The sequence below is a fragment of the Chroicocephalus ridibundus genome, chromosome 10, assembly GCF_963924245.1.
Source record: "Chroicocephalus ridibundus chromosome 10, bChrRid1.1, whole genome shotgun sequence".
NCBI lineage: Eukaryota > Metazoa > Chordata > Aves > Charadriiformes > Laridae > Chroicocephalus > Chroicocephalus ridibundus.
In genome coordinates this window covers 890,083-902,860 of record NC_086293.1, presented here as the reverse complement: position 1 = coordinate 902,860, position 12,778 = coordinate 890,083, and the positions used below count along the sequence as shown (strand labels likewise).

At 47.9% G+C, this 12,778-nt stretch overlaps 1 protein-coding gene across 10 annotated transcripts in view; it reads right to left on the bottom strand.

Annotated features, from left to right (window-relative positions):
* The window catches only part of WNK2 (WNK lysine deficient protein kinase 2), a 123,965-nt gene extending 113,169 nt beyond the window's left edge, over window positions 1–10,796 (bottom strand). For 6 of the 10 annotated variants that reach the window (XM_063348285.1, XM_063348276.1, XM_063348279.1 and 3 more), the window contains exons 1-2: window positions 10,589–10,795; window positions 9,606–10,412 (exon numbers count right to left, since the gene is read on the bottom strand). In XM_063348285.1, coding sequence (XP_063204355.1) covers window positions 9,606–10,385 — 780 coding nt within the window. In that variant the 5' untranslated portion in view covers window positions 10,386–10,412; window positions 10,589–10,795. Of the gene's footprint in view, window positions 1–9,605; window positions 10,413–10,588 lie in introns of all 10 variants that reach the window. The other 4 variants (XM_063348280.1, XM_063348281.1, XM_063348278.1 and 1 more) reach the window with 2 other exon arrangements.
* Between the last annotated feature and the right edge of the window lie 1,982 nt (window positions 10,797–12,778).

Here is a 12,778-nt window from a genome sequence, read left to right as displayed (position 1 = left end):
TATAAGCAACCATTCCAGGTTGTTCTTACCGCTTCATTTTACTCTATATGCCATGGCTTAATATAAGCAGCAGTGTATTTTCTCTACTTCGACTATTAATTTTGCATATGCACAAACATTAAGTACATGCAAAGCCACCCATGTCAGTCGTGATTGCACTGTTTGCCAAAGGACAAAATATTCTCATCCCCCACTAGTAATCAAAGGCAATACAAGTCTTACTGTAATTGAGAGAAAAGTCAGTCTATTTTATTAGCGCAACACTCACTTTATTATCTCCAACAATCTTCAAAACAAACACTGATGTGAAAGAGAAACAAAACAAGTCCAAACGCACATAACCATAGCAATTTTCCTTAATTAATCAGTAAAGCCTAGAACAAAACAAAACTCTTTGGAATCCATTTCACAAGATCTAGATGTCATCAAATGTTTCAGCAGAGAGCTGCGCAGGCCTGCAGCAATGAGATACATCCGCTGGAAAGTCTGCGATTCCCCCCCCTCTTCTACACTGTTCTATTTTAATAGACAAAATTGATTCTGCTCAGTCAACCGCCACAGCTGTATTAGCTCCACCGAGTACAATGGGTCACCCAAAATGTTGCTCTAACTGAAAAAATCCAGACAGCATCAGGAAAAGCAATGTTAAAAAGCTGCTTATTGTACAAAAATCTGGAATAAACACCATAATTTTAATCCTTCAAGCACACGCCAGCGAGAGAAAGGAACATCCATTTCAGAAGCAGACGTAGGCAATGCCTGGTTTATACCGCTTTTGTAAAATAAATACTCAGATCTCCATATATGAAGTGACCAACTGTCATTTGTTCTTTTTAATAAAGCCTTATTTTATAGAATATAAACAATTTTTGATTATTTAGCTAAAAAAAACCTTCCTCCATCTGTTCAGTCTTACTGGGTTTTAGACAGTTTTAAGTACTTGAAACACGCTGACCAAGGCATTTGGACAAGCCCTGCTCACGCAGGGATCCACGGAACGCTTGGTACAGCGCCCCACTTTATTAAGGCCCATACTTTGCTAAATAGTTAGTGGAAAGGTAAGATAGTTCCCAAAAGGATAAACATAGCTAGGAAAAGAAAAAAAAAAAGTCAGCCATCATCCCTACAAGATTTACACTCAAATTCTTGGGGTCAGGATGAAACAAAAAGCCTTTGAAGTAGTTTTCAGGAGAGCTAGACTACAGCAGGACTTCCAGAATGTGAGAAAGATGAATTGGCTATACATCTCCCCCCCACCCAAAAAAAAAAAAAAAAGCATTGCAAAAAGAGGACTTGGTTATAACAAAAATGCCCATTTCATTTCAGGTTTTCTTTTTTTTCCAGAAAAAGCTAGGAATCAAAATAGCTTTAAGTTTACTTACCTAACCAAAAATTACATTAGAATTCAAATTAACTTTAGTAAAGCGCTGCAGAGATTCATAATAGGATCAAATACTAAAGGCGTGCTTAATTTTCCTTTAAGAAGTCAGGAATGAAGACCAGATTGAATCCACAACAAAAATAGCCAAATAAGATAAAAACACCGCAAGTGTTACTTGAGCCTGCATTCTCCTATCTGTTTTCCCTCAGAGTTCATGAATAAGTGTTTTGTATCCCTCTGTAGCAAACAGCCGAAGAACAGATGGTATTAGGTCTTAAGTTACTCCTTCCTTGATAGTTTAAGCAACATGTATATTCCCATAATATGGCATTTCATTTTACTCATTACTCCCACTGCATATTTAACCACCATATTATACAGCTGTTATGCTGCATTAACACAATACCAAAAAAATTATTTGCCAGTAAATCACTTATAAAATCCAATTGTGTACACTGACATCTGATGCGAATTAAAATGCATGCGCACTTATATGGAATATTCTAGAGGAGTGGAGAAAACCCATCAGCTCCAGAAATGTGCTTATTTGGAATAACACTGTGGCCACAACAGGGCTAGACAGGCCACAGCGTGTTTAGTAGGGGTAGTAAGTTTGGATTTTTTTTTTAAAAAAGCACTGTCAGGATGATGGCGAACTGAAAACCCAGGTAAGACCATTCAAGCCTGAAATGGAACATCTTCCAAAAATAAAATTCAAGATGAATACAATTATATGAATTTGCTTATTTTTTTCTTTCAGGGATTGAGTGGATGGATGCCACCACACCCCATTTCACCGTACATGTTTGGAGTCAGCCCAGTCACTGCTAACAAAGCTGTCGCTCTAGAAAGGTTTTGGTACACATTTATTGCCAACTGACTTAGAACCTCAGCCTAAGTTCATCAATCCTTATGGACAACTGGCTGGCAACTAAGATGCTTCCTAAGGCTGAGAGGTGTTCAGCAGGACTATGTGTCCACAACACAGGTGACCACAGGAGACACAGGACTTGCGACCCTCCTCTCGCACTGAATTCTGTATCTTTTACATGGGAATGATCATCTGCAAGGCGCAAGTCAGAAGAACAGCTCAGAAGCTAATTCTTAATGGACAAAATTCCCCCAAAGCAAGCTTCTTTGGATAAACATCACGCCAAAAGGAGGTACAGACTTGATTTCTGTGGAGGACAATGAGATTTTACTCAGGGATATGGGAAGCTACTTATGGTTTCAGGATTAGTCCATTCCAGAGCAAGTGACCACCTAATACACAGAACAGGCTCTATTTTGTTATTTATGTGGAAACTGGATTTAGAAAGATCTACAAGTACTCTTTGGGAAGGAGAGGGAGGTATGGAGAATGAGGGTGCGCACCTTGCTTTTTACATACTGAACAGCTCACGCTTTCACCAACTGATCCAAACCCATTTCATATTTGCTCTGCAGAAGTTAAATGGAGGCAGAGAGGAGCTAAGACTCCTCTCTCTAAATATAAAGAAAAAGTCAGAGATTTGAAAGTATCTGTCACCTTGCGGTTTTAACACCTGGTCCAGACACCACTGCAGTTTAAGATGTTGCAGAAAATATAATCATAAACTTCATTGCTGGCATCAAGGCAGGTTTCTCATCTCAGAGCAGGCAGGAGAGCATAGGAACAGCAGCGAGTTGGTTCCTCCATTTCAGAGCCACATAGGAATAGCAAGATACTAGATGAAGGTTTATTCTAGCAGACTTCTCAACTCCAGGGAAAAAAAAAAAACAACTTTCCCCTTCCTTGCCCGGCTAGGTTTCAGGCCCACGGGAATCAACATGGGATGCACCCAAGCTTTCTAATAGGCCAGTGTCACTTCAGGGAAATAACGCATTTCCAGGTGTAACCTTCAGAGGAAAACCAGTTCTGCTTCTGCATGAGCATTTCAGATCTTCTCCAAACATTATTTGCATAAACCCCTCCCGCTTCAGATCAATGAAGATATCTCTTCCACCAGGAGTGCCAAGTGTCATACATCTCACATGACGTGCCTTTGGCTGCCCTTTCCTTGTGCTTTCAGGCTGTCCGGGTATCACGCATCAGCACCTACCTTATATTTATGTTTTCTGGCCTGTCATACTACCACTGAGCCTACAGAACACTCAGGTAAATATCCTGCTGCTGGCAATCACAGAGTGGCAGGGGTGGGAAGGGACCTCTGGAGATGATCCCGTCCAACCCCCTGCCAGAGCAGGGTCACCTGGAGCAGGCTGGACAGGAACACATCCAGGCGGGGTTGGGATGTCTCCAGAGACTCAACAGCTATGTCATGGCAAGTCTAAAAACCGATCTTCCCCTTATCAGACAGTTGCAGCAAGCTCTTCTCAGCATTCAGACCTACCACTCCAGCTGGGCTCCTGAAGCATGGGAGATTTATCTCTACCTCCCTCTCAACACTCCTTTCCCACCTGACCCTTACAGTAGGGCCTCTCCCCACCCAAGAATCACTCCTCGCAACCTCGGCAGCATCTCTCATCTCCCAGAGCAGAAACCCTGATAACTCCAGTAACCAACAGCTGAATTGCTATTGCTGCCCTTCTTTTAGCACATCATCAGCAGTGCCACTGAGCTTCCTTCAGACCCCTGGTACACCCTAACCGCAGAACCAGGCAGCAATCAGACCATAAATGTAAGCGTGCCGTACACACAAGTCAGATGGCATACCGAGTGCAAATGCTACTAAGATAACAGCTTGCAACATCAACTTTTTTTCCCCTGTCAGCTGTGGACCAGAGATGACCAAAGGGACCAGGAATATCCTTTACACCGAGTTCTGCTTTTATTTTAAGTCATTTCCTCGTACTGCAACTGGACCCCACACATTGGCATGAGGAGTTTAACCAGGATCAGAAAAGCATACGACAAACTTTTTGGCAAATTGTACTCCAAAGCAAAAGAAAGGAGTCTTATTCAATTAAAAGGCAGAATGTGAAGTCTGACCCAGCTCTATTTCATTTACAGAATTTGAGAAGCAGTCTATTAATAGTTCACTGCCATATCCCTGTCCTGCTTCTCCATGTCAGGGCAACAGCTACACTAACAAACACCAGCGATACAGGCACATGTTTTCATATTGACACTGCAAAGCAGAGCTAAACCAATTGTTTAAATTTAAACAGCAGTCGCTATCTCAAGAATTAACTCGAAACAGACAATATTAGTCTCCGAGTTAATTTAATACGAGCACACAGCACCACCAGATTCAAGCTTTCAGATACAGCCTCACTCCTTTCTTCTCCCAGAGAGATTTTCTAAATTATTCTGTTGATTTACACTACGAGGTTTACCCAGCCAATAAATTAACAGCATAGATAGTAACCAGCTACTATTTCGACATCAGATGAATGCTGTCAGCCAACAAAAGCCAGAGTACCACACCAGTGAAAATCCTGAAGATGTTACCTTTTCCAGAAAGGAATCCCCTAGATTCTTGATAGAGGCCTAGGACATGCCCTTCCTTCCACATAATTTAATTTTGCCAGAAGTGACTTGCCAGCTAGAATAACGTGAACTTGCTTTAACATTATCTGTTTTGCAGGCTCCCACTTTTAACCACGCAAATGTATCTGCTTACACAAAAACATGAGCCATGGACCTTCAGTACTGCCTTGAACAGCTACCACAGATCTTCTAAGTGGACATAAAATGGAAAAGAATGCTTAAAAACCTAAGAAAATATTTACATAGGCATCATGACCTTCTCGCATACATAAGGTAGCACGTTTTGAAACAAGCTGCCTGCTTTTCCTCCCTTCATCCACTCAAACTAGGAAATTTGCTTCAAGAAAAGACTACCAGCCATCAAAACAAATTAGAGAGTTCACATAGGGCTAGCATAAATGATTTTACATGCCCTTTTTCTTCACCTTACATTAAAACAAAGTCTAATCTCATCTTGTACTTCTAGAATATTCAATGCCATATTGAAATCAGCCAGTTATCAGCCAATCTGGATGAGCTTCTCATTTAAGGAATAAAAACTGAGATCAAGAAAAAGAAGTTATCTGTTCCCATGCTAATACTGCATAGGAATCAAACGAAAGAAGTGTTCAGAAACATATTCACACTTAGAACTTAATTTCCAGTTAAGATCTGTGCCCTCCAAAAATTTGAGACTCCCGAATACCCGAGTTACTTAAGACATATGAGGTACTTTTGCATTCATTCATTGGTTCTGGCAGTTTGAAAAGACTGGCAATGACATAAAAAAAGGAAAAAGTGCTATAGAACTATGAAGTAAAACACTTATCTTGTAAAGATAATGTTTTCCCTGCAGAACTATATACCAGAAGCTTGGCAGAAAAGCTGCAGGTGTGGGGAGTACGAAGCTGCCCCCGTTGAGTGGCACGTCTATTTGTGGCTGTTTTACCATTCCAGCCCGCTTGGTTTGGTGGCCATTCAGAAAGTGTGGTCAGAGCTATTCTAATACCCTTGATTTCTAATTCCAGCTATACGGGCGGGGAAGGAGAACTGACCTCTGCTCATCCTTCACTCTGACATAGCTCCCCAAATACCTCTAACATCTGATACCCGACCTGAGCTCCCTCCCAGGGAGCATCAAGGACTCCCACACATTCTCATGCAGAACACCTGGAGGCCAAGCGTCCTGAAGAAACCAGCATCCATCCAACCACTGGTACGGTACACAGAGCAGAGAAAAAGTCTCAGGCAACCAGTGGAAAATGCCCGGCTTCCCTGCGGCGTTCACCAACAGGCATCTCTCACCTCCCCACCATGGGTACAGCAACAGCAGGGTGAGACACTCTATCCTTTCCATATTTTCAACAAAGAAAACTAGAATTAAATACAATTCAACAGAAGCTCAGCATTCAGAGTCCAAGTGAGAACCACAAAGTACAGTGAGGTCTTTGCATTTGAGATCGCACCAGGTTTGACCCTTCTGCAGTTTCCCTACGTGTTCCCAAAGAGAAGTAGGATGGGGATTTTGAAACCATTCATCTAACTAAAAAGATTATTTGGCTTGCCAGCAGTGGATTGGCAAAAGCCTATATTCCTTATTCATGACCTAACGTTTTACTTAGGAGTGCAACACTGAAATACTGTTACGCTGAAGCCTCACCACACAGCAATTGTATGCCACCAATTAAAATTAATTATAGCTGTTGAAAACCTTAGAATGCAAACCCTTCCAAACTGCAAGGGCACGCTAATCCTGCTCTAATGCTTCAGTTTCAGGAAGGAAAAATATACTTAATTTCTAGCTAGAATTTGACTACAGCTTTCACGTCTTCTCAGACAGGCCTAAACCCCAGATCTAGTTTGGTTAGCACTTGGATGCTACCCTAATCCAAGCCATGATTTCGGTTCTGAACCCTAAAGCCATCTTTTCAATGAAATAAAACCACTGAACAAGAATGGCTCACAAGGTCTTTGTACAGACAGACAAAAAAAAGAGACAGACGCACAGCACAACCGGGGTGAAAAAAGTGCTGAGCAAGGACAGAGGATTAACGCCTGCGTGGAACCTCAATACTGCTAGTCTTTAACTCTCAAGCTCCAAAACTAACAAGCACAAGTGCATCTCCAGAAGAAAGACAAAGTACAGTTTGTTGCAGTTTTTGTGCAAAAAGGCTCCGGGATGGGTTTTGACGGTGTGAGACTGCAGAGGAAGTCATTTTCTCTCCAACAGCATGGTGGTGACGGATGCCACACGAGTCTTCTGCTACATATATCTGAACTTAAAATTCCTACAGAGAAAGAGACAAATGGGGGCATATCTAACTGGCACAGCTTACATAAAAGTGTTCAAAATGCCGTGAATAACATGATTACTTGACAGCACCCTCTGAATGGTTTCCCAGTAAGACTCCCTAGCTGAATTACGAGCTTACAGTACAAGTCAAAAAACCCAAGACAACACCCAGCTACTCACACCTTCTCCTGGTTGCCTCCTTCATGCAAACCCACCCTGAGAGCACCGGCTTTAACCCCGTGGCGATTAAAGTCTTTTGTCATTCAGCCAGGCTTTCTCAATCCAAACCGGAGTGCTGGCTTTCAAAATTCACGTACCATCTCCTCTTACCCGGCCTCCAGCATCGCCTCCAAGATAGCAGTGTTTAGGGACACCCAGCAGCCCTGCCTGCTTCTATGGATTCACACCAATTTCTCTAAAGCAGTCAAAGAAGAGTTTTTTCTATAATTAGAGGCCTAAAAACAAATTCCATATTAAACTGAAAATATCTAGTAGTAAGATCTGATTTAAGCTGACACACATATAATGGAAGCTAGTGGGAATTACAGATGATTTCTTCACATGCAGTTGGTTCAAGAATTCCTAAACGAGTGTAACTAGGAATAAGCAAACCAACCACCAGGTAAGTGTCATACTGCAATTTTGTCTTCCCAATCTCTTTCTTGGGTGTAAATGACCCAAACTGTGGCATTTCAATACACTGTGTTCCCCAATACATTTGGCAGTCTTTTGCAGTTAAAGTGGTTCTGTTACAGAAAATATTTGGAACACGCACCTCTCTTGACTCCCCAGCTAGAGCATAGCGAGGAGATTTGGCAGCAGGATGAACTCCTGCTTGGTGGGCTCGAGCTGGCCTGCGCCACTGGGACCCACAGCCTGACAACACCGGCCTCTTCCTGCGTCCGAATCATCCCCCGCCAGCACCCGGCTCTCATCCCAAATCAGTGTCTGGCTGCAAAGCAGAGCCTTACGCGCTCCGCTTCCAGCTGAAGGCAGACAAAGCCCAGGCCTGCCCAAGGCTCTCCTCCTCTGTAAAGCCCCTGGCAATCCCCAGCCCCCCCAGCACCCCCCAGGCTGGGGGAGAGGGGTTAAACCACGCGTCCTTCAGGTCCTCCACTCCAGGCCTTACCTTGCCCAACTGCTGTGGCTCAGTATTTTGCCTTCCTGGCTAATAAAAGCCAGGGGAATGCATGATTACGAAGACTGAGAAGTGCTCCCCATTAAGGAAGTAGTGCTGGACTGAATTATGATTATATTGTGTAATGAAATCATTAGGGAATACAAATGGGGCTGCACATCCATCCCCACCTACCCCAGGAAGCCAGGAGTGACTTACAAACAGATTGGGCCAACATTCAAAAATAAACAAACAATCAGGAGCTGGGGCTTATGACATCACATTATTTACGTGCTATTCTCAAATACTCTCACAGGCCATAAAGCTCAGTCAGCCAGTGGGAATTTACGGCCCCCAAATTATAACGAAATCGTCCAGTTCCCCCCAAAATTACAGAGTAACTCAGACTAAGTAACAGCTCAAGAAAAAAAATCCAAATCTGTCTTCGTTTTTTTCCTTAGCTAGGTCTAACTCAACCGGATGCTAACAGAAATGGGGTATGTAACAGACACGAAAAGCTTCACAAAGAAAAAAGCATATACTGGTGTAATTTTTACAGAAGCAAGACTATAGATATCATGAAGAAAAAAGGTAACAGCTATGTCCCAATCCAGCAAAAGACAGTATCTAAACCCTCACTCTCTTTAGACGTTACTGCACGACTTCACTCTAAAGATCTAGAGCTCAAATCGGGTATTTATTTAAAATCTTCCTTTTAAAAGGTATTTGGATACGCAGCTCTTTGACCTAACATGATGCCTAAATAAAGGCAAGCACTAGGGTGCTTTCAGAGGTTCAATTCACAAGAAGCTGGTGACAGTCACAATTTCAGAGCTGGGGAAAGGGCAAGTGAAGGGGCAGCAGATCATCAATCTTTATAAAAGCATCACTTATTTATATTTGCAGCAAAAGGAAAGTTCACTCCTGCAAATGCACTCCAACTTGATTTACGTTCAGTGTCTTTTTAATAGAGACCGGCTGCTCCCCTCCTGCTAAATCGAGCTGCTGAAGCGCTGGGGTTGGGGGAAGCGGGGAGCTCCATCTCACTCTTTTGGGTGTGCTTTGCGCATTTGGAGAGAGCGACTCGTGACCTTTTTATGCAATATGACAGGTCCTATGGCAGCACGGCTGGTGTGGGCAGCCAGAGCGCAGGGCCGAGAGGGTTAAGCCTGGGAGGAGTGTACATAAGGTGGTAGATCCAGAGCCAATGAGAATATTGCGCTATAGTTAGACACTGGATACTAAGCAAGGGTGACTATAAAGGCTGCTCAAAGCTGAGCGTCTGTAGATGACACCGGCATGTTGCCCTTAGCTCCTAGGCTTACAAAGCAGAAAAAACCACAGGAGGATCAGCTCGGCTTACCTGAAGTTCACACCACGCAACTTCCACCCACGTCTCCGTGTCCAGACCCTTATAGACCGTTTTGAAGGAGCCCCTCCCGAGTTCAATATCAAACTTTAGGAACCTGCCATCCAGCGAGGTGGCAACTGCCTTCATATCAGCCTCCTCCTCAGGCTCCTCTTTCTTAGCCTTGCTCTGGTCTTTGGAAGCATCCGATGCCTCTTTCCTCTCCGCATCTTTGCCAGCTTCCTTCTGCTCCTCAGCCCCTGCGACAGTGCCCGGGGCTGGCGCTGCCTTCAGCTCCCCAGAAGGCTCGGCCTCCAGGCACCCCTTCTCCACGGCCCTGTGCCCCGCCTTCGCCCTCTCCGCAATTATCCTCCGGGTTTTGGGGAGCAGGATGATTTTCCTCTGATGCTCTGACTCGGGAAGGTCGAAAGCAGGTTCCTCCTGGTCCGAGTCCACCACGCTCCGCCGCAGGAACCGCTGATGGACCATTTTGGGATCCCTGGAGCAGGGCCCGCGGAGCGGCGGGGCAGGGGCTCCCGGGGCCCCCGGCATTGCAGCAGCGGCCGCCCCGCTCCCCCCGCCACCGCCGGGGCCATCCATATTCATGCTCGTCTCCGCAGCCGGGGGAGCGCCGGGCTCGGCAGTCGCTGGAACCCCGCCACGGCCGCCGCCTCCTCCGCCTCCTCCTCTGCCTCCCCGCCGAGGTGCCGATCTGGCATCGCCCCCAGTTTCCATGAGGTCTGAGGTGTCCGCGCCCGCCGCCGCCCCCGGGCTGGGGGAGTCACCGTGGTCCATGTCCGCGCCGAGCCGCCCCACCGCCACCTGCCAGGGGAAAGGCAGAGCCTGAGGCACCGGCCGCCGGGCACCGCTCCCCGGGGCTCCGCAGCGGGCCGGGCCCTGCCCGCCTCCTCCCCCCACCCCCCACCGCCTTCCCCGGGCTCAGGTGCGCGGCGGGGCCGCCTCACCTGCGGCGGGGCCGCGCACAAAGGCTGACTTACGTGCGGAGCGGGGGGCCGCCGTGCTCAGCGCCATGGACGGGGATGAGAAGGGCGGCGGGGAGAAGGGGCGGGTTCCGCCCTGCGCCCGCCCGGCTGTGCGCGCCGCGGAGCGGGCGCCGAACGAGCCGGCTGCCGGCAGCGGGGCTCGGTGCGCGGCGCGGCCCGCCCCTGCAGCACGCCCGGCCCGGCCTCCCCCTCCGCTCCGCTCCCGGCGCTCAGGGCCCCTCTGCCCGCGGCCGGCCCTGCGGCAGCCCCCGCCGCGGCCCCACGGGCCGCCCCCGCCCCGCCGCCGCTACCGCCGCCACCGCCGCCGCGCTTTTGTCAATGGAAGCGCTGCCCGGCCGGCGCCCCATTTAAGGCACCGGCGCTCGGCGGCCGCCAATGAGGCTGCGGAGGGCGGACGGCCCCCCCCGCCCCGCCCGGCCCGGCCCCCGCCGCCGCCGCCGCCGCCGCCGCCGCCGCCGGAGACAATGGGAGGGTCCCGGCCCCGCCGCCGCCTGGCCCCGCAGCAGCGCCCGCCCCCGCCGGCAGGTGCCCCCGCACCGCTCCGCCCCGCACCGCACCGCACCGCCCCGCCTCGCACCGCACCGCACCGCACCGCGCCGCACCGAGGAGCATCCTCCCGCGGGTCCATCCGCGCGCCCGGGCCGCGTGCCTCGGGGAGGGGACTGCGCCAAACGGGCGCTGGTTGCCGGGGGCAGCGGAGGGGAGGGGTGCCTGGGGCAAACGCAGCGCTCCTCCGGCCCGGCGTTTTTCGGAATCCTTGGGAGGTAAAGCGGGAACCAGGGGGCAGGTTCCGCGCAGCATCCTCAGAGCAGGACATGGCCCAGTGCCGCAGCCTGTCGGGGCTGGGGGCTCCAGCACACTTCTGCCGCACGGATCCGGTGGTTTTCTTTGTTCGGCTTTTTTTTTTTTTTTTTTTTTTCTCTTTTTTTCTCATTCCTAGCAGTTCATGAATCGTTCTGTGAATATTGACCTCACAGAATCCTAGCGTCGTTTAGGTTGATAGGGATCTTTAAGATCATTGAGTCCCACCATCTCCAACCACCCAACACTGCCAAAACCACCACTTAAACCATGTCCCTCAGCACCACGTCTGTCTTTCAAATACCTCCAATGATGGCAATTCCACCGCTTCCCTGGGCAGCCCATCCCATGTTTAAAAACCCTTTTGGTGAAGAAATTGTTCTGAAAATTTTTCCATCCTAAACCTCCCCTGGCGCAATTTGAGGCCGTTTCCTCTGGTTCTATTAGCTTAGACCGTGGGAAACCTGCTCTTGTGAGACCCCACCTGGAGTACTGCATCCAGCTTGGGAATCCTCAGCACAAGAAGGACACGGAGCTGTTGGAGCGGGGCCAGAGGAGGCCCCGGAGATGCTGGGAGGGCTGGAGCCCCTCTGCTGGGAGGACAGGCTGAGAGAGCTGGGGGGGTTCAGCCTGGAGAAGAGAAGGCTCCGGGGAGACCTTCCAGCCCCTTCCAGTACCTGAAGGGGACCTACAGGAGGGATGGGGAGGGACTCTTTATCAGGGAGTGTCATGATAGGACACAGGGTAACAGTTTCAAACTGAAGGAGTGGAAATTTGGATTGGATATTAGAAATAAACTCTCTGCTGTGAGGGGGGTGAGCCCCTGGCCCAGGTTGCCCAGAGAAGCTGTGGCTGCCCCATCCCTGGAGGGGTTCAAGGCCAGGTTGGACGGGGCTTGGAGCAACCTGGGCTGGTGGGAGGTGTCCCTGCCCAGGGCAGGGGAGTTGGAACTGGATGATCTTTAAGGTCCCTTCCAACCTAAAGCCTTCTATGATTCTACGAAACCTGGATGTGAAGCCCAGACTGTGGGTCAGGCTGGAGACACGGGACACTTGCTTTGCTAAAGGCTGCGCCCGTCAACACCTGTGACATTTCTGCTCTGTAAATTCAGGAAAGGACTCTGCTCTCCACTACTGCCAAGCTTGCTTTCCTAAGTGTTAGGTGTTCATACAAACATACCATATGTTTTAGTAATTAAAATTTAACAAAAAAAAAAAAAAAAAAGAGACGGTTTACCAAGTAATTATTCCCCAAGATTTCTGAAGGAAAGGAAGTTGACTGCCAGGAAACCATAATTACTTTTTCTTTTAATTAATTCATTTTTAGTTAAGGATGTTTTAAAAAAACAACTTTTAAAATAAGAAAAGCAGGTGGTCATTTTAA